General features: G+C 41.2%; 1 protein-coding gene across 1 annotated transcript in view; it reads left to right on the forward strand.

Annotated features, from left to right (window-relative positions):
• Positions 1-14,436: 14,436 nt before the first annotated feature.
• Positions 14,437-21,537, forward strand: part of JMY (junction mediating and regulatory protein, p53 cofactor) — a 67,564-nt gene continuing 60,463 nt past the window's right edge. Inside the window, exon 1 of the mRNA XM_082301025.1 lies at positions 14,437-15,360. Coding sequence (XP_082157151.1) covers positions 14,521-15,360 — 840 coding nt within the window. The 5' untranslated portion in view covers positions 14,437-14,520. The remainder of the gene's footprint in view (positions 15,361-21,537) is intronic.

The raw sequence follows: 21,537 nt of genomic DNA on the forward strand, positions 1-21,537 counted from the left end.
GTAATAGGAATAGTAGCTCAGATTATCTGATTATCTGATATTCAAAGGCATTTACTCTGAGAGAAGCTCAGACAGGGAAATAATAGCCAGGAAACATCAGTGTTCAGCAAACTGTCAAACAGTGTTATCTACACAACTCAGAGAAGATTAAAGCTAGAAAGATCTCCAGATACCTGTCCAAGCACCATGAAAAGACTGTGTGGCAAAAAGGTACATCCACTGTGACCTTTCTGGGTCTTCTTTACTCAGTCCTAAGAAACACCCTGACTAGAACAGTGTCTGGTGTGTGCATGATACTGACTCTTCCTCCAGCTTCAGCAAATGCAGCTGCTGGAAGACAACTTGCATTCCTGCCATCACATCTTTTCACTGGTGCCTCTTTTTTTCCCCAATATCTTTTTCATTCTGGTCTTCTATCTATTCCTTCAGTTTATGTCTTAGTTGGCTAGATCACTCTTTTGGCAGCACTGATGCAAGTCTAAAACAGGCAGAGTAAAACAATGCTTTTGAACAGCTCAGTGCTTGTAAAAGCCAAATCTTGAAGTCACTGTGTCTGCTCTAATAACAATGCTGTAAATGAAAGTCAAAGCAGAAACAGAAGACGTATTTTTTAAGTTGGCTTTTTTGCCCCTTTTCCTCTTCGTGTGTGCATCTCCTAACTTATCATTGAAGAGGCAGATGCAGGCTTTTACTACAAAAGTAATAACATCAACTCCAGCTACTTCTTCATAAAAAGAACAGTTACTACCATCTTTAATACCACCTAAAAGGCTCCCAAATACAACAGTTTCCATTATTATAAAATAATTAAAAAAATAAAAAAAATTAACAGCCACTACTGCAGCTATGGAGAAGGGAAGTTAGAAATGTGGTTAAAATCTCCCTCAACTGCTTTCCCTGCTTTTTTTCTTTTCTGTGTGGCTAATGAAGTTTAAATTTCTGGTTAGGGGTTTTTTGTTGTTGTTGTTTGTGTTGGTTTTTTTAACATGTGGGTGCTCCTTGACAGATGTTTGGATGTCTCTGAATGGCCAGACTTTAATTACTTAGTGTGTGCAGTGGGTCATATAAGTAACTACCTTTGACCCTCCTGACTCATTTGTTCCAGTAAAACATGCTTAAAGATTCTAATTAATACAGGATGCCAGTATCATGTCTCCATCCCTCAGAGAGAACTCTATAAACACTGTGCCATTGTTTCTTCATTAATTTATTCATCCTAGCACTCTTCCTCTCACAGCTTAGCTGCCATTCCCCAGGTTACACCCCTGTTGTTACTGCTTTAGGAGCCTCAACCATCTCTGTTCTCCCTAGGCAAGAAGCTGCTCCAATCCTGACATCCATTGCTGAAGTGAAAAGCAGTCCTTTATGATAAAACTCAGTGTCTTTACTTTGGTTTATATAAACCTGAGACAACACAAAATGAGGCCTGAGGGCCTTTTCACAGCTCAAGTTGATCATATTCTTGCCTTCAAGATCCTGGTTTACAGCTAAGGTATATAATTTGTTACACTGCAGCTCTACCCCTCCCTTTTGGCCTCAGCAGCCACTGCAGCATCTCCAATCCTTTTCACAGCACCCGTCTACATTGTCTTTTGAGTAGACACTTTCCTTGGAAAGACTCTCTATACATGCCAGGCTCCCAGGCATCCATTCTCTCAATTTACTATTCCCTATCACAGATTCCAGCCAAATATAAAGTCAAAGCACTTCGCCCAGTATTGAAATGGCAGAAGATAAATAAGTCAGACACAAGGAAATATCTTCCCATCACAAAGAAAACTTGGTGGTGTAGTAGTTTACCTAACAAGACTGAGAAATCTCTGTTTTGGACACATCAGGAAAGAGATGGCAGGGCCTTCTGGAGAGTTATCTGGCAAGGAGCAAGTTATCCACAGTGGATTATGTTCTGGGAGAATGGTTGTTCTGCCTGATCTGTTGAGGCCCTTTCCAGACATAGTTCCTGATCCTGCAATAAAAATAATACTATCCCAGTTCTGTTCAAGCAGCCACTTAAAAGCTGTGATCAAACTGCACTAGAGCTAAGCTCTTGGGATTTGTTTAACAAAAGAAGTATGTTGCCACCACCTATGGTCCTGTTGCAAGCTGCCTTTTCAATGCCACCCTTTTCCCAGATCCCTTCCCCTGCTTTGTAGTGCCTGCTATGACTGCGAACGTGCCAAGAGAAATAGCAGGAATATTTGCCATACCACTTGGAATGGATGATATTCCTTTCACATCAGTGAGTCAATTCAGAGTAGTAAAGGTAAGCATGTAATTTCTGTAAAATATTTGTGTAATAACAATGAAGATTTGAGAGACTGTGGAAAGTCACACTTAAATAGACGTAATAAGGAATTACAAATCAGCTACATTGAAGATAAATTTCAGTGAGGGAAATGGCATTGAAGTTTCTGAAGTTGCACAAATTAAAAACAGGTTCCTTCTGTAAAAATAATTTTCATTGCCATATAAAATAGATTTGGTAGTATTCAGATTACTCAGGAAAATTCCAAATGCAATTTGCGACATTAAAATGAAGGGTGCTAAACAAAAGCACCAAATGGGGAGTCTCCTGTTACTGATGAGATCTCTAGGGAAACATTAGTTCCCAGAAAGAAATTATCAGTGTCTCACTAGAGCAAAGGTAAACAAAAGACGAGGTGATAGGAATTCTAGATTCAAGATGTTAAACTCCTGACTCATCCAATAAAATAAGAATACAATGTATCTGACTTGAATTAGAACTGTTGAAGTTCTTCAGTTGTTCCATTTCTGCCAGCAGATGGATTCAAAACTTTGACTGAAAACTTTCAAAATACAGAATACGTTAAAGTCCATCAAGTCTTATAGAAAACAGGAAGCCACTACAAAAAATACAGTTGTTAATTACAGAGGAACCAGTGATATTTTAAATAAGCAGAAACAGAGTGATTAATGCAATGCATAAATGAGTTTTCTGTGTTGTAAACAAACAAGGAATTACCAAGCAAAATAAACAGGGCCATCTTTCAGTATTCAACAAATAGAAAATTACATAATCATAAAAAACCCAAGTCTATACTGCTAAATAGGATCCTGTAGACAGTGTAAAGGGAAGGTAACAGAATTTAACAGCTACTGATAGTATCAGTCAACAATATTTTTAAAAACCATGTTTTTCTCCAACTGTATTTGTCCAATAAAAGACATACCTCACTCATTTTAACCATTGTTAGTCTAATTTATTATAGCTATGGTTATAACAATTTGAATATCTCCAAAAGGAATAAACATACAGAATACAGCTTTGAGACAATTAAACATAAAAGATTTGCCATGGTATGATAACAAGAAGTTACCAACAGGAACTTGAATAACAACTCTGAATTCTTTAGATCTTGCATCAACAGCAAAGGATGCTAAGCGGTGTTTGGCATATGATGTAATTCTAGAAACAATGACTGGCTGGAAAAGGTGTCAGCTGGTAATTAGTGACAAGCACATGACAAATGTTTAATAAAAGCTATTCCTATGGATGACCAGTTTCCCTGCAAAAGGAAACAAGACCACAGTCATAAAGCAAACATACAATATCATAATAAAAATTGGGGTTTTATATAATTCTTTTATGTATGCTGTATCATGTTAAAATACATATGCTATATTATATTAAAAGCAAACTGGTGACTGTTAGAATGTATAATAGCTTATAGAGTCATTAGGTTTCATTTCAGTAATGTCAGGTACGGAGCAAATTTACCGAGCAAATGCTGAAAGTAAGGCTTGGTAATACGAGATGCAGAACCTGAGCTAGCAACACTGAAATGCCAGTATTACGCCCCCCTGCTGGGTGTCTGAGAAAACAAGGCTTACACAATCACCAGCCATTACTCTGTGTCCCTGCCACTCCACACCTAATAATATTTGAATGTGCTGGCCAATTCTTTCACTTGAATTGCAAAATAATTCATATTGGATGAGTCTAAGTGCTAAAGAATCCAAAGGTAAATTAATTTTAACAATTTGAGTTACAAAATTATTTGGATTGGGTTAGACCTCAAGAGGTCATCTGGTTCAACTGATGAAGTGTCAATGGGTAAATGCATTTTTTCTGAGTTTCAAAAAAAAAATTCCATTACCATACATATTTATAAGTACAGCTTATGCTGTGTATCAGCTGACTGACCAACTAAGACACACATACCTGTATTAACATAGCTCTAGGTGAGTCATAGCACATACTTATGCTTACCCAGATGGGATGGCACCCTGGGGAGTGCTGTGTGAGTTAGGACATTGAATTGAGGATACAGAACATAAATCTGTAAGAAAATAGCTTTGAACATTTTATTGCTCACAGAACTAAATTGTTTGCCCAAGGCACAAATGTAAGAACTGAAAATAGTAAGACTTATTAAATGGGCTAGAGAACAGTAGCATAACATCTGATATAGGTACCCTTCTAATTTCAGTTTAAATGGGCGTGTTTCATTTACTTTATAAAGCAATGATATGGGCATTGTTTCTATTCTGAAGGGCCCACAACCAGAAGGTGAATTATTGTGCAGAGTTTGAGATACTGTTTGAGGGGAAAAATATTTATTTCTAAAAATAAAAGCTTCTTCTTCTTCTTTGCAAGGTTGATTTTCTTTCTGACCATGTATTAACCAGCAATTATATGAAAGTAATAGAGTCAAAGAAACAACCACTCTCTACAAATGCTGAACATTATTTACTGTTGATCAAGACTCCTCTCCCCCCTTCACCACTTGCATTTAAATCAAAATTATAGCTCTGTATGATCTCTCTCAGACTTTACGACTCTTCAAAATCTGACCATCCAAATTTAAGGAGGGATTTTATCCATCTCTTGGGAAGCATGGAGGCTCCTCAGCAGAAGATCTGTACTTCTTTTTAGCAGGGCTATTCTGCTTTCCTCTGTGCAGGCAGTGGGATCACATGGCAATTCATCTGAAGATGGAACCAGATGAAGATACCATCTGTTTCTCCTGTACTGTGTAATTGGATCAGACTCAAGTATGTAGCATCTGCGGGTGTAGCTATCTCTATAGACAGCAGCTGATGCTATCCAGTACTTGCCCACAAAAGTTTAATCAGGATGAGAACTTCTTTTGTAAGTCAAATGTCAGGCCTTCTAGTGCTGCATAGAGGAGAACACCTTAGATAGGTGTTCTAGATGTAGGTGTCTCATCTTGACATGCTTTGATATGAACCCTCGGGAGGAAGTCTTGCCTGCACCATCGGCAGCATTACTGTGACCTTTCCCTCTGTGCTGTTGTGTGGAGCGTTCCCACAGTAGTCTGGAGAATTTTGTTGCAAGAGTTTCTCACTCATGCTATTTCTTTACCCAGCAGGTTATCCTCTGTCTTGAACTGTCTCTAATCTCACTAGATCCCAAAATGCTGGAACACATATCTGCCAAACTATTATGGCTAACAGCAGCTATTTCTGCTCAAAATCTGGTAAGGTTTAAACTTTACTCTAACCTGCTGACTTGTGCTTTACAAGGAAACAAAATTTCCAGATGCCTAGGAAAATATCTGTGTTTAGTAAATATCATAGAAGTCTAGTATTTTTTATGTTCCAAAGTCTGTCAGTATTTGTGTTTACTTTCTGTTTTAGCTTCTGTCCCAACTCTGCCTCTATTTCAGCATACTCTGTCGCTCTTGCAGTAACCAAATCCAAATTTTCTAAGATGTTCCTCCTCAAAGGCTTTAAGTGTGTCTATACTGCAGTCAGAGCTGTGACTGATCCCTGTACAAATATACAAAAGGCAGCTTTAACAGAAGTATGTTAGATACTTAGAAGAGTAAAGCTGAAAGAGCAGGGACATTACATACAGTCGGGAGATACTCTAGTTTCTGTGGTGAGGCTAGAAAGTGACTTAAAAGGCATTGGACATCCTTGAGAGGGTGAACAAATAATAAAGAAGATCACTAATTATTCATGGTCTTCCCTGACCTGTATGAAAGCTGGGAAGAACGATACACATCATAATGTCTTGGTGAAAAAAAAATAGTGTTCTTGTAAATATAAATCACATTTTATAATTGATACTGCTTAGAATTTTAAGCAAAATAAAGAAAGCAATAAAGATTAATGGAACAGGAAAAGACAAATTCCCTGTCATTTCCTGAAGGTATTGCCTTGATTGATATCAAATTCCTTGTCTGGTAAGACAGCTTTGAAGTCACAAATATTGCAAACAAATCCTGATGTTTTCTTGGATCAATGCAGATTTTTCTCACCTTAGTACATTAAATTTACCAGGTTTGAGCTAAGACCTCTTGAGTATTGGCTAGAAATGTCACACTTAACCCCTTAATCATATAATTGAGCAATTTAGGTCCATTGCTCAATATATTCTTGACCCTTTAGAGAAAAGTATCTAGAAATTTTACAATCCAAACTGTGACCCAAGGACGGCATTGGCTGTGCTTACAATAGCCTGTCAGGCTCATCTCAGCCAACATACAGTGCAATGGCATAAACCGTGAAGAATCTTGCATAGGTCAGATGGCCTGGGAATGTACTGCAAGTACGAGTGACTCATCAGTGCTCAATTTTCCTCCCTCACACCAAAGAAAAAGCAGCTGAAATATTTATGGGATATGCCAGGGATTACACATGAGGAAGGTAAGAGGTTGCAGTGGGTTGATCTTGGCTGCCAGGTGGCCACCAAAGCTGCTCTTACACTCCCCCTCCTTACCTTGATGGAAGGGAAGAAAATATGATGGAAGACTTGTGGGGCAAGGTACAGACAGGCAGAGATCACTCACCCATTACCATCATGGATAAAACAGACTCAGCTTGGGGAGATTAATTTAATTTATTGCCAATCAGATGACAGCAGGATAGTAAGAAATAAGAACAAAACTAAAGACTCCTTCCCCTCACCCCTCCCTAATTACTGGGCTCAACTTCACTCTGATTTTTTCCACCTCTTTCCGTTCAGCAGCACAGGGGAACACAGAATCTGTCTGCAGTCAGTTCAACACATATTGCTTTGCCACTTCTTCCTCCTCACACTCTTCCCCTGCTCCAGTGTGGCGGTCCCTCCCACGGGAGACAGTCTTTCACAAACTTCTCTAACAGGAATCATTCCCAAAGGCCACAGGTCTTGAACTGCCCCAGTGTAGTTCCCTCCCACTGAGTGAAGTACTTCAGGAATCACTGGGTTCTCCATGGCTCCAGCCTGGGTTCTCTATGGGGTCACAAGTCCTGCCAGGAAACCTGCTCCAGTGTGGTCTCCTCTGTTCATGGATCCATAGGTTTGGCCAGCACTTGCTCCATTGCGGGGCATCCCATGAGGATTACAGCCTCTTTCAGGCATCCACCTGTTCCAACATGGGATCCTTCACAGGCGGCAGGTGGATCTCTGATCCACAATGGACCACCATGGGATGCAGGGGGACAGCCTGTCTGACCATGGTTTTTACCACAGGATGTAGGGGAATCTCTGCTCCAATGCCTGAAGCACCTCCTGTCCCTTCTTCTTCACTGGCCTTGGTGTCTGCAGAGCTTTTTCTCTCATGTCTTCTCACTCCTCTCTTGGGCTGCTGTTGCTATTGCATAGTTTTATTCCCCTTCTTGAATACATTATCTCAGAGGTGCTGCCACCATCTCTGATAGGCTCAGCCTCGGCCGTGGGCAGGTCCATCTCAGAGCCACCTGGCACTTGCTCCATCAGACAAAGGAGCAGCTTCTCACCGAGGCCAACCCCTGCAGCGCTCCCACTACCAAACCCCACATAAAACCAATACAGAGGCCAAAAGCTAAGTGGTCTTGAATGCACTCTTTTAATCCAAAAGATAATCCAGAATTCTTCAGATAAATCTTTTTCCATACATTCAAATTATTTTAGCACAGGCCTGGTATGGTCTTGCAGATGGAGAGATTGATCTCTCTATCAGTGTATCAGGGATAGAGATGACACATTGAAAACATCTGAACTGTTCTCTTGTCATATGTTCCACTGATTAATCAAAAAGCGGACTGTATTAACTGCCATAGGAGCTATAATTTCCTTTTTTAAGATTTGTGTAGGTATTTTATCTGTTGTAACTTGATGGTTGTTCTGTGGTTTGTGGCTACCCTTCCTAGTTCCAAATGTTCTCAACTGAGTTGAATTGCCGATGTGGCGAAACATATTGCTTCCTCTTTCCTTGAGTAATCTCTTTCAAGCCTTCACTACAGTCTTGAGACTGCTGCAGAGATCAATACACTGTATTCAGAGCCAAGAAGGCATCTTCTTTATAGAGAAATATTTTGACATTCCTCAGGAGTGATATATGACCGGAGTTTTTCACTCTTGTCCTCAAAGAAAAAAAGACTTTTGGAAATCTTTTTAAAACAATGAGATACTAAGCATGACAAAAACTATTTTTTAAAGCCAGAAATATTTTTTGCATTTTTACACTTATGACAAAGGAAAATTTTTCGAAGAAAATTTTGTATTTAAAGCTCCAAATTGTTCTTTCTGTCATCAGGATAATTTTCTGTATCACCATGTACTTGCATAGACCATGTAAGAACAATGTTTCTGTTAAACAAACAAGTTGACAAATAGCTTTGTAAACCACTAAAAGAGCTGCAAGAACCACCACTCCCAAATCATCCAGCTTCCAAGAAAGGAGTGTGCCAATTGTCTCTCTTGTTGAAAAATGTTTTCTATCTACCACAAAGACTACTAATATCTTTAATGCAATTTAGTAAAATTCTTATTACTAAGAGTAAAAATTAGTTAAATGGCGCGTTTAAGTTGGTAACTTTGGGTTTTGCATCGTCTGATCTTACAAAGAGGGGTTCTTGAGTATTATCAACATTATATTAAGTTAATTCTGCCTTTTATTTGAACGGACAAACTGACCTTGCCAGTCTACTTATATATTTGACTAGAAGGGAGAAGATTAACTTTTATGAACCATTCTTTTAAAGGAAAGGAATTTATTTATACTTAAACTACTATGCCCTCTCAGCAGTAAGCAAGAGATTACATTACATATTCAGTTTATCACACATTTGTAAAACTTACCATACAGTAGTAACGCCACATGTTCTATGCCTGCAATAATGCTTAACTGCAGAAGGTTCTTCAGTTTAGAGCCAGCACTGTATACCCAAAGTATACAGCTCTCCTCCATAAAATGCATGGGTGATTTCATGCACTGTAGCTATACTGATTCTACTGTACAATGCAATTCCTTGTCCTTGGAAACTACCTGAAATCTCTTCTATCAAAGCAGTTAAGGATGGGAACTTCCAGAGTTTCAAGTGCAGATAGAACTATTACTAGAGAGTAAGCTTTTGGGTGGGTGTTTAATTGCTAATAAGACATCACAAAGCCAACAGTGCTTGTATGCAGCCAGCTCCTTGTCTGACTTCACGTAAACAGAATCACAGAAACACTATCAAAACCTTTGCCAAATAAAAAAAGGGCTCCAACTAACAACAAGTAGATATTGCTATTTGGCTTGCCCACACTAAAATTTGAATCATACCATCAATAGAAAACTATTAAAAATGTTAGTCCAGCATAGCATCACATTGTTAAGCACAATACTTAACAGCCATTTCAGGACAGCTAAACCTAGTCCTGATGCTACAGTACTTTGAAGCACACTGTTGAATTACCTCCCCCTTTCATCTCAATTGCCCAAAGAAATTCTGTTAACTGAGTTAACTGGTTAACTGAGACTCTACAGTCTTGTATTTGGGCGGAAATGACTCTGCCACAGGAGGTGTTTGGAATTGATCAAACCTTAAACCAGGCTTCCCAGATGAGGCCTGGTTTCTCATGAACATTTTGTGCTAAAGCTACTTTATCTGAGGTGTTCAAGGGTTCAGATCCAGATGGGTATAATTTCAGTTCAGCCTGCAGCATGCTGCAGGAATCACAGACTAGGTGATGGAATACTTGTATAAACACTTAGAGGAATATTTCTTTTCGTGTTCACAACATCAGCATGCAAAAAACAATTTAGGCAGCATCAGGTGAGATCACTCTGCAATGGTTCAGGTTATTCAAACCTTTTACACCCGGCAATTACTAATCTATCTCACACATGTGCAAGTAAATGTTTATGTGCAGTTCCATAGGATTTCATCCCATCGCCAGCTCAGTTCTGCATATATTGTGTGTGGATCTGCCTAGGCAGGTCACCTTTTCTGCCAGATTTGGATTCTACAGTTTCCCTGTTCTCTCAACACCGGCCTGAACTGAGATCGCACTGATAGAACCAGCAAATAGAGGCTCAGGGAGATAATACTGCTAGGCAGAAAAAGCAGAAAACTCCTGGAAATTTGCAAACCTACTCTTTGCTGGATTACTAGTTCAAGATCTTATTAAGTATCACTGCTTGGAGACTGAGCAGGGATAGCAATGACTCAAAGTACTTCCTGTCTTAAAAGTTCTGGCACTTGATCCACTTCTTACAAAGAAATAGGAAATCAGTTGAATTCCTAACCTTACATTTCAGATCACTAGTGACAGCACTCTTGTGGCTCTCAAAAGCTTTGGCTCCATAAACATAATAATCCAGCTTGTTGCTACTTCCAACGGTCCTCTTGGTAAGGTAACCAGGCCTCTCAGGCATGCAATTTCCATGATAGTGGCAGGATCCCCATGTGCTGAAGTGTCATGCCCTCAGCAGCAGCATGGCAGCAATTCCCTTCTCTCCAGAAAGCTCTGAGGTTTTTTTTCAGAGACTCCCCAGTAGTTCTTTCAGTTGCTGCAAACTTGTCACCTTTTTAAGGCATGTGAATCAATAACTCAGGTGGATTGAGTGCTACATAACCCACTTCTTTATAGTGATGAAGGGTCCAGTACAGCCCACCACAAACAGAAGGCAATCTAGGTCTTTTAAAATGCAGTTTTAATTTTTTGCTGGTTTACTCAGGAACAACCTGTGATGTATTTCCTTTAACCACCGTTAAAACAATTCACTAACATCTGAAAAGACTACTCTGTATTTTTATGAATGAAGAGTTACGGATGTCCCCCAATACAGAACCTACTATGAAGGCTACTCAGTACTTATTGATAATGTAATTTTAAAAAGTAGTTATTTCCTTGCAGATTTTTCTGTAAGGGTACAATTTTAGCGAAGTATGACAGCTATTGAGACTGATGGTATGGCTTTCCTGTGCCTCAAAAGAGGCCTATCAGAAACTTGATTGTAGCCAAGTTATTTCAGACTAGTTTTCAGCCAGCTTCTAAATGCTACATTTACCTAATTCTGGCTTTAAATCATACCAGTTTGCTCCTCTGCAGTCTGAGAACAGCCAGAATACCTCAGCCTCTGCACTAATGCACCTGAAATACCAGGACTCTCATCCTTTGCCTGAGGAAAAATATTTGATCCATGTTAAATTTTCTTAAGCCTGGAGATATATGGAGAGATATATATTGCTGCATCTTCATTGTATTTTCTTTCACGCATTAAAAAGCAGCATGGCCTGCTGCTTACATTCATCTACAAAAAATTTGTTTAAGAGAATAACATAATCACAGAATAGTTAGGGTTGGAAGGGACTTCTGGAGATCATCTAGGCCAACCCTCCTGCCAAGGCAGGGTCACCTACAGCAGGTGACAAGCAACACATCCGGGTGGGTTTTGAATGTCTCCACAGAAGGAGATTCTGCAAACGCCCTGTATACTTCACAGAAAGATACTGCACTTCCTCCACCAATGTATTCTTTGCTTGCTTGCTTCACCACTTCTGCATGGGGTATAATCAAATCTTTTTCACATAATTTCACAGGTGCTTTGATCTGATGCCTCCATTTACAGTAATAGGAAAGAATGCTGCAATGCAAGATGTACAGAAAAAGTCACCTTAAGAACAGAGAGATGGTACATCTTTGGGATGCTGAGCCATAATTCCTTCTTTTTTTCTAACAGCTAGGACTTTTAGATGTAACCTCCATTCTCCTGCACACATGAGGTTGCTTGGTTAATGTCCAGAGAATGTTTGGACTGCCAGAGGCCCATCTCAATTACCTCAGCCTCCAAAGACAGGATGCTAGTCAATACAGTAGCTTTAGAAAAAGGCTGTGACTCACTCTGGCTTTCCTGGAAAATGCTAATGAAAATTTTTTATTTCCTTGGTGCTTCCTCTAATTTGGAGCAAGACAACAATATCACCGATAGGCTGTACTTGGTCCAGCTGAGAAGTTAATTTTCCTTACAGCAGCCCTCACAGTGCTGTGCTTTGCACTGGTGGCTACAGGGAGGTTGATAACACACCACCGTGTGGCTACTGCTGGACACCACTGGCACAGCACCAGCGCTGTCTCCCCAACATTCTGCCCCCCCATCAGTAGGCTGGGGATGAGCAAGATCTTGGGAGGGGACACAAATAGGCCAGCTGATCCAAACAGACCAAAGGGGTGTTCCATGGAATACCATCAAAGATGTAAAAGCTAGGAAAAGGAGGAAGAAGGAGGAGGCATTTGTTATTTACATTTGTCTTAGAGAGCAATGGCTACTTGTGCTGAAGTCCTCCTTCCCAGGAAGTGGCCTGACATCGTGTGCTGATGTGATGTAGGGAATAAAACCTTTGTCTTTTTCCTTGGCTTGTGTACATGCAATCTTTTGCTTTTGCTTTAGTAAAATGCTCTCAACCCACAAGTTGTCTTCCGTTTTATTCTCTGTCTCCTGACCAGCTGAGGAGGGGGAGTGATAAGTGGCTTAGTGGGCACCTGGCATCCAGCCAAGGTCAAGCCACCAGAGTTCTTTTTTGCTCCCAATATTGGGTGAGACAATGACAGTTTTATATCATGCATGCTATCATTATTGTGGTTATTAAGTAGCAAGCTCCCCTGCAGGATACTAAGTTTGTCAGCTGCTTATCTTTTTATTTTGCCAAGTTTGGGAACACATTAATTCAAACAATGACTCTTTTGCCCTTACCTTGATGGCTTTGCCATGCTGGGGGAGCTATCTTGTGGAGATGATGAGGGACTACATCCCCCTTTCTCTGCCCAGGATTGATGCGGATGGATTTATTATGCAGGCTCCTGCAGTCCTTGTTCATCCCTACAGTGAGCTGTTTAATACTAATAATTAATACTGCTAGCAAGTTATGGCATTTGTGTCATCTGGTGTTGTCTTGATGTAAGAGAAAACAGAAGACAACAGTTATATGTGTTGAAGCCCTGCTTCCCAGGAAATGGCCAGACATCAGTTGCTGCTGGTAAGTAGATAACAAAATCTTTGTCTTTTTCCTTTAGCTTGTATGCAACCTTTTGCTTTTGTTTCAGTAAACTACCTTATCTCAATCTACTGGTTGTTTTCCATTTACTTTTTCTCCCTTTTCAGGGGAGAGAAAAGCTGAAAAGGGGGACTGATAAAGGGGCATCCAGACAAGGTCAGCCCACCATATGGGCCAATGTATATTGTCCACCAATCTTATTTTCGATGCAAGTATTTTGGGTTTGTTCTACTAAGAAATATTTTTGTTCATTTGTACATGAGGACAAATGGGATATCCCAAAGGGCAGCAGGAAAGAGCTTCCCTTGAGGGAATCATAGGGGATTGATCATTCCTTTCAGACAAGCTTGTGAGAGTTGTCTGTCCAACCTCACTGAAACCTACGTGCTCTGCAGTAAAATTGGCAACCTGGGAAAATACTGCAGGCACTGAAAATTCCCAAGAAGGACTGGCCAATGCGAGCACAAAAGGCCAGGTCTCAGTGCAGTGTCCTTCAGTTTTAAAGTACGCAACTGCCTCGGATAGCTATTTGAGAACATGCCCTTGTCGATAGGACTCGTCACAGAAGCTGCACTGTTTTGCAGGCTAACCACGGCGTGCCGCTAGGTGCTCCTGACAACTAATCTTTTAAGTATTTCGCTTCAATCCCCAGTCAGAATTAAGAGGCACAACAACCACTGAACCATTCCCACCCCACACCACCTCCCTCTCACCGCCCCCTCTGAACCGTCCCCACACAACCCGCTGCGCACCGCCCCCTAGCGGCCCCTCGGCACCACGCAGCGCGGGGGCGCCCGAACGGCCCCGTTGGAGTTCCGAGGGAAGGGGCGGGGCGCCGTCCTGTCCCGCCCACCGAGGGACCGAGAGCGTGGCGGCTCCGCGGCGAAGGGGCGTGGCCGGGGCGCGAGGCTCCGCCCACCGCCCTCCGCCAATGGGAGACGGCCCCGCGGGGGGCGGGGCTGCCGCAGGCCCGCGGGGGGCGGGGCCGGCGCGGAGTTGCCGCAGCGCCGCCGCTTGTAAACAGATCCCGCCCCACGTGACGCGTGCGGTGCTTGCGCGGGGGCGCCGCTCATTGTCCGCGTTCGTGACCGGCGGGTCCCGCGCAGGGAGCGGGAGGAGGCGATTCCCGTCCGCCCTTTCTCCCTCGTCACTCCGGTGGGGAAGCAGCGCACCCTCCCCCTCATACCCCGGCCGCTAAGATGGCTGGTGGTGGGCGGTAAGGCGGCGCGGGGCTGCGGAGCAGCTGACGGGACGGGAGCGCGGAGGGCGGGTGGCGTGTGCCCGTGTGCGGAGCCGCGCAGCGCCATGTCCGCCTTCGCCCTGGAGGAGACGCTGGAGGCCGACTGGGTGGCCGTCAGGCCGCACGCCTTCCAGGAGCGGGAGAAGCACAAGTTCGCCTTCATCGTGGCCTGGAACGAGATCGAGGGCAAGTTCGCCATCACCTGCCACAACCGCACGGCTCAGCGCCAGCGCAGCGGATCCCGCGAACTGCGCCGCGGCGGCCCCGAGGCCGGAGCCACCTCCAAGGCCGGCGGCCCCGCGGTGCGCAAGGACCCGGGGCCGCCCCGGGGCTGCGCCCATCCCCGGGCCGAGGCGCTGCCCAAGAGCCCGCTGCGCGCCAAGGGCAGCCCGGCCCGGAGGCCGCAGCGCGGCCCGGAGGCGGCAGGTGCCGCCGAGGAGATCGAGGTGCTGGAGCTGGGGAAGGAGGACGTGGCCGCCGCGCTGTCGCTGCCGCCCTCGCCGCCGCGGGCGGGCGAGCTGGGCGCTCCCGACGCGGAGCCCGCGGGGGAGGAGTGCAGCTGGGCCGGCCTCTTCTCTTTCCAAGACTTGCGGGCCGTGCACCAGCAGCTGTGCTCGGTGAACTCGGAGCTGGAGCCCTACCTGCCTGCCTTCCCCGAGGAGCCCTCGGGCATGTGGACGGTGCTCTTCGGAGCGCCGGAACTGTCCGAGCAGGAGATGGACGCTCTGTGCTACAAGCTGCAAGTTTACTTGGTTCACAGCTTGGATACCTGTGGCTGGAAGATCCTTTCACAGGTGCTCTTCACCGAGACCGACGACCCCGAAGAGTATTACGAGAGCCTGAGTGAGCTGCGACAGAAGGGGTACGAGGAGGTGCTCCAGAGGGCCCGCCGGCGCATCCAGGAGGTGAGGCTACTGCCTGGTCCAGATGCCCCCACTTTAGTGTGGCATTTAGTTTAATCTGTGACATCTTTTTTAGTCGTGCTTTTCCTTGTTTTCGTTGTCCTGTTCCGTAGTGAAAAGATGAGGCTTAACCTTTCCAAGGTCTCTGGGGCCAGGATTTAAGGAGGTGCAGATTTCCCTACTCATCTGAGTGTGGCTCAGTACCTTTTTCTGTGCAATCAAATGAGGGTGTTTTGTAAATAAATACCGATGGATTTGGCAAGGTCTTGCTCCCATATATTTGTTCTTGCATTGCCTTCCACCAGGATGTGTTGGGGTCTGAATTTTTTCTGTTAAATGAGAGCAGCAACGTGTGGTGTTTATTTTGACAGTACAGTTTAGGCATTTGAGACCAAAAAATTCGAGGTTTATACGGGCTCTGGGTGCTGAATCTAGTATTTATATAGCGAGATTATGTTTTCCAGTGGAGTTGGAATAAGTACAACTTTTGTTTACCTGAGAAGTTATTAGAGTTGGGATTTTTAAAAAGAGCTAGCTGTCTGGTCCTAGTGGGTATTTGCTCTGTTGTTCTTGATATTGTCTGTCAAGACTTGGATATTGCAGGACACTTCATGTCTTTCTTACATACACTGTGTACTGTTTTAGACAGAGTAGTTGAGGATGTCCGTTGAACTAACTTCTAGCATCAGTATGTGAGAATTTTTACACCTTCTCGGTCTTCATGGACTGAGTTGTATGAGGACCCAGATTTCCCCAGTATAAAATGAGAATCCTGCACTTGTTTTTGTGCATCAGTGGCCTTCGTCCAGAATGTACCCGGACCTATCAAGGTGTGGCTATGAGTATGAATCCGGTTACACTATTCTTTATTTTTGCAAACATCATCTTAATTCTGTTGTGGATATAGGTCAAGTTTGGCTGCTTCAGCTACCACGTATAGCCTGCCAATATTCTTTTAAAAAATGTGTGGTGGTGATCGTTTTTTTGCTTGATGGGGTGTGAGCATATCTTCTTGCTCTCTGATGGCATAGTTTTGAGTCTGTAGAGTTCAGGCCAAGGTTTTCCTTGGTGACTGGAGTTACTGAGTATGAGAAAATTGTAGTATCAATGATGTAATCATGGTAAGAACATCCAAGTATAGCATTGCCAGGTAAAAGTGTGTTTCCGAACTATTGCGTTAGGGTATGTAATTTTGATTTTTTTTTTAATGTCTATTTAAAGGACTTAATTAAATCTTGCTGTGTAGTGTACAATTGGAAATTAGTCTGATAAGATTCAACAGTAGTTTTAGTCTACAGAATATGAAAACATACCATCTTTCATAGTTTTTTTGACTGTATGAATGCTTGAGAGTGTCTGCTTAGATTAGACTTAGCCTTCAATTCAGCCGTTTTTACAAGGAGCTGTGCAGGATAAAAGAAGCTCCTGTTAAACATGTGGCATTTAGGAACTGGATATCTAACTCGAGGGATGTGGTGTTTTTGAGGAAACACTAGTTAGGAATTACTGAGAAAGAACTATTTGTTTCTTGGAGAATCTCAGTTTCTGTTTTGTTAGTACCAGTACTATTGGCAAAAAAATAAATTGGTTCTCTAAGCTACATCATTTTATTCTCTGTTAATGTTCTGAACTTGGTGCAGATAAAATGGCAGAGCCTATGTATGTATTTGACTACAGTACAACCTTCCTTTCCCGTGGTAACCAGTCTGGTAGTGTACCTCAAGTCAGTACAGCTGTACTTCTGTCAGTTGTGTAAGTCGATCCTTCTTTAATTAAAGGTAGTTCATGTTTAAGAAAAGAAACCATTGGAATGACCTGTTCTTTGCCTCTTGGCTCTCAGGTTTCTCTTTTCCTTACCTGTTATGGGTTTACTTAGTCTACAGGAAGTGTCTTTCTTTTAAGCAAGTACTGATACTCTTTGTCATTGCAATTCTAAGCAAATGAAGCAGTGGATGATGGGCACTGCTTGGTATTTCTGAAGTAAAGGTTTTTGTAGTTTGAAGAAAACCTACTGAGTCCATGTAGTATCTCACACTTAATTTCCTTTTCCATCTGTGCTGGAATTCTGTCAGCTGATAGCAGGAATGTTGGAGCCAAGCAATTTTAAACAATTTTGTCTCTTACAAGAATTTCTTGGGAAAAGAGGAAGTGTCTGAGAAGCACTGGTAACCAGAATGGTATCTAGGAGGGAATGTGAAGGGTCTTCATTACTGTAAAATTGTCCAGCTCCGAAGACCTTGATTTAGTGTCTTAAAATGTGCCTCTGGTTTATGGTTATTTCATGTATCTCTTCTATTTCCCCGGACAAATTCCCCTGTGCAGTTATGCTATTACTTGAGAAATGCTTGCAATTTCTCTTGATTTGTATTCTTTGGGGTGGAAAAGCGAAGTGAGCAACCAAACCTCATGTTCATTGTTTTAGGCATCCCCTGCTTGGACATTGCTTGCTTTTCGTAAGTTACACACAAGCCAGTTTATTTTCACAGCAGTTAGTAATTGTTGCTTTTTGTAACAGTAATTTTTATCTCAGTCTGAATTTTAGTCCTTTAATAAACCATAAGAATGTTGCAAGTAGAAACAGATCCAAGATGAGTAAGTAAAATAGTTGTAGAGGAACTGTGTGACCTGGGATTCCTTTCTTCTGCCTGATTTGCAGTTTTGAAATAGCACTTCTTTTATTTTTTTCAAATAAAACTATTAATTTTGGAGTAGTTGAGTAATTTAAAGTAAAAACTTGTTCATTAAGTTTATATCTGTTGAAAAAAATCCTCAGGTACTCAGTTAAAAGATAAAAAGATGTTATTGCAACAGAGAGTATATAATTGAATCCTTATTTGGGATTGCAGCTTCCTGAGCAGTATTTCCAAAACACTAAACTTTGTGTCAAGAAGGCAGAAAAAGTTTGCCTCTGTATTCTTTGTCTTGCCAGTTTCTCCTCTGTGTTATTCCTACATATAGAAGAGTTGCTCTAGGCTAAGTGTACATGTTTGTAAATTTCTGTGAGTTTAGTAATATCAAAAATGGTGCTGTATCTCTTGTCCATTCTGTGTTCTCAAAAGGCTGAAGGAATATTTTCCTGAATAAAAAGTGGTGTTAGTTTAAATTGTGATCAGGAGGGATGGGTGGCTTAGTCATGCCCCAGCCACACATATTCCTTATGTGCTCTTGCATAGAGAGTTGAGGGTTTGGGAAGCGGATCTGTACTTTACATGTCTACTTCAGCATCTTTGAATTATCAGCCCTGTTGCTGTTCTGTACAGCTCTTAGTTGCCCTGGTAGACTGAAATTTTGTGGATGACAGTCTATAGGATCTTGAGTGCCAGGTATAATACTAGTCAGAAGCTTTCTTTGGTTTTCTTTTTCCTTTATAAAAGCTATGAATTCTAGTGTTTGCAGGTAAACAAATACCATTTTGTATCCCTGCTCTATGTGTCTTCTTTTAAGTATTTTTATTTAATATGAAAGTTCAAAACACTTTTAAGTGCCTGATTAAATGTTGAAGTAATTCTGGAAGTATCTTATCTTCAGTGGCTGACTTAAGACTGCCTTGAAAGTGAAGACCTACTGCTCTTTTTAATCTCCATCTCCTGTATAGTGATGTATTTGATAAGTATGAGAATAGTCCTGAAAACCTTTATCTTGTGTTGCTTGACTTAATTTTCTTTTGATTCAAAGAGCTAGAAAGGCTAAGGAAAAACAAATCTATTTTGTTACAGTAATAACTTGTATGAGAAGAAAATGTAGGGTTTTGGAAAGCTATTTGGTCACTTTATTTCCTTCATTAATCAGGTAATTTTTTTTTCTAAATTACTTTTTCATGTTTAGTAGGCAAGTTTATTTTTGTTTCAAATGAATTACATATGCTTGTCAAATTAGAGGAAGTGGCAAAGAATTGGTTCAGTTATATGTCATGGAGTTTCACATTTGTTACTTTCCAGCGTGTATTTCTTAAATATTGTCACTCACTTCTCTTTATATCAAAAAAGGTAAATAATATCCAGTAATATTTTGTTTTGTTGAAGCTGTTCTAATATATTAGTAATAAATAATATTCAGGATTGTCTCAGTAACTAGGAGAATTTTATTTCATTGTTTTTGGCCATATGCATAGAGTTCTAAAGTAAATGTTTATATGGTAGGTAGTGGGGCACTGTAACAAAAGTGGAAGGTTTCCAAAAGTGTTGTGACTGGTTGCTGTTCAGTGATCTGCATCTAGGCACAATGAGATTTAAGGAGAGCTTCAACATCAGACTCAAAAATAATGCTAAAGTAAATATAAAACATTACAAAAAGTATTCAGTGTTCCAGTAACAGAGAAAAAAATGTTAGCAGCAGTAGTGTTCCCATCAAAACCAACGTAACATCCTTAAATACAAGAAGAAGGAATGACTGAATATTGTATATGAACTGCAGTAATTAGGTTTAGAAAATACATACGGTGTTTCATGAGGGAACAGAACACTTTGAGTTAAATGTTGGGAGCACAGAGGATTAAAATAAAATACTGTGCAGGTTTTTTTTCCTATTAACATGAGGAGAGTAGAGTTAAGACTAATGCTGAGCATTTGGGAAATCCAAGCTACTTTTGTTGGAATGCTTTTTTTTCTACTTATTATTTGTAGATAACACTGATTTTTAAATCCTTTGTAAATAAGCTGTTTAAGTGCTGAACTAGTACTGTAAGTTAGTACTAACCAAAATAAAATGTGTCAGCAGCTGTAGGGTATGCTCTGTAGAACAGGCAGGTAGCCTCCAAGCTCTTGAGAGACACCTACATGGTATTGATACTCTGGCTAGTACTGAGCTACTACTACTAGAGCAAGCTGACAATGACTACTGCAGCTGTATCCAAAAGTCAGAGTACTTAAAACAATGTACATTTTTTCAAAACATGGGCAACTTACATGTACACAAAGAAAATGGCATTGACTTGAAAAATTGGATCTTTCTTGACAGAACTTAAATCTTAGATGAAAAGTAAAAGCACGTTCTGTAGAATATAGCAGTATTAGTTAGACGGCCTGGACTTAATGTTTAGAAACTGAAGACAGCAGCTTGCCAGCCTCATAATTAATTTCCTTATCCAAATACCTGGGAGAGGGAAAAAAAAAAAAGAAAATGCAATATATGGTCTTTTTAACTGCCTAAAGTGAGATTGGGGAACCATTTATGTCTTTTACTTGGGAGAGTATTCTGATGCTGAGATAATTTTACTTGATACTCACCTTGTTTCCGTAGATGTAGTGATGAATTTTCCTGGTTTTTGTTTTAAATTTTTGGTACCCATTTACAGCATTTTCGTATGACAGAATATTTTGAAGAGATGTGAACAACCCATGTAATACATGTTCTATAATCCATCGTGCTACTCAGGATTCACAGCTTTCTTAATATTTTAGCTTTTTGAGATGATATTGGGTTGTACTTTCTTCATGTTTACCTTTGTCTTGCATATTTTTTCTCATTTTTTTTCACCATTATCTTTTCTGTTCAATTGAATGTCCTCCCTTCAAGTAAATGCTGTTTGAAACTGCTTTCTTAAGCCAGTAACGTTTTTTTCCTCTCCTTTTCTGGCTGACATAGTGTTATTACCCAGGCAGGTTTGGAATTTAGAATCAGATTCACTCTAATAATTTAATCTTTTTACGTTTCCTTCCGTAACCTGACAAGACACTCTACAAATATCAGGGAGGATTGTGTGCTTTACATATGTAAATATTGCTACCACAAAGCTGAAGAAGGCATTGAGAAGCAGAGATTTCTGGAAATGACTACATTTTTTGTTTTTGAGGATGTGCTTTTAACATTTACTTTTTAGTATTACTAGAAACATAGCATTGCAATGCACCAGGATACTGCTGTTACTGGAGAAAAATTCAGTTGAAGTTAGGGCTCAGTCCAACAAAAGATGTATCTGCCAAACTTCACTTTTGGAAGAGATGAAAACCTAGACGTCAGAAATACGGTGCAGAGAGAAGGAAGATAGGACAGGAGGAGAGGGAAAATGGTATTTTAAGGATACAGTGCATCACCGAGTTAGTCAATGTGTATGTATCTGTTTTGATGAGAAGACAGCTTCCCTGGCAAGCCGGACTTTGGAAATGTAGATAAAAATAGAACACCGGTGATATATCGGCATGACTCCCCTCACCAGTCACAAAAGCTTTCAGTTCTAAGAAA

The sequence above is a fragment of the Coloeus monedula genome, assembly GCF_965178545.1.
Source record: "Coloeus monedula genome assembly, chromosome: Z".
In the NCBI taxonomy this organism is placed as follows: Eukaryota; Metazoa; Chordata; class Aves; order Passeriformes; family Corvidae; genus Coloeus; species Coloeus monedula.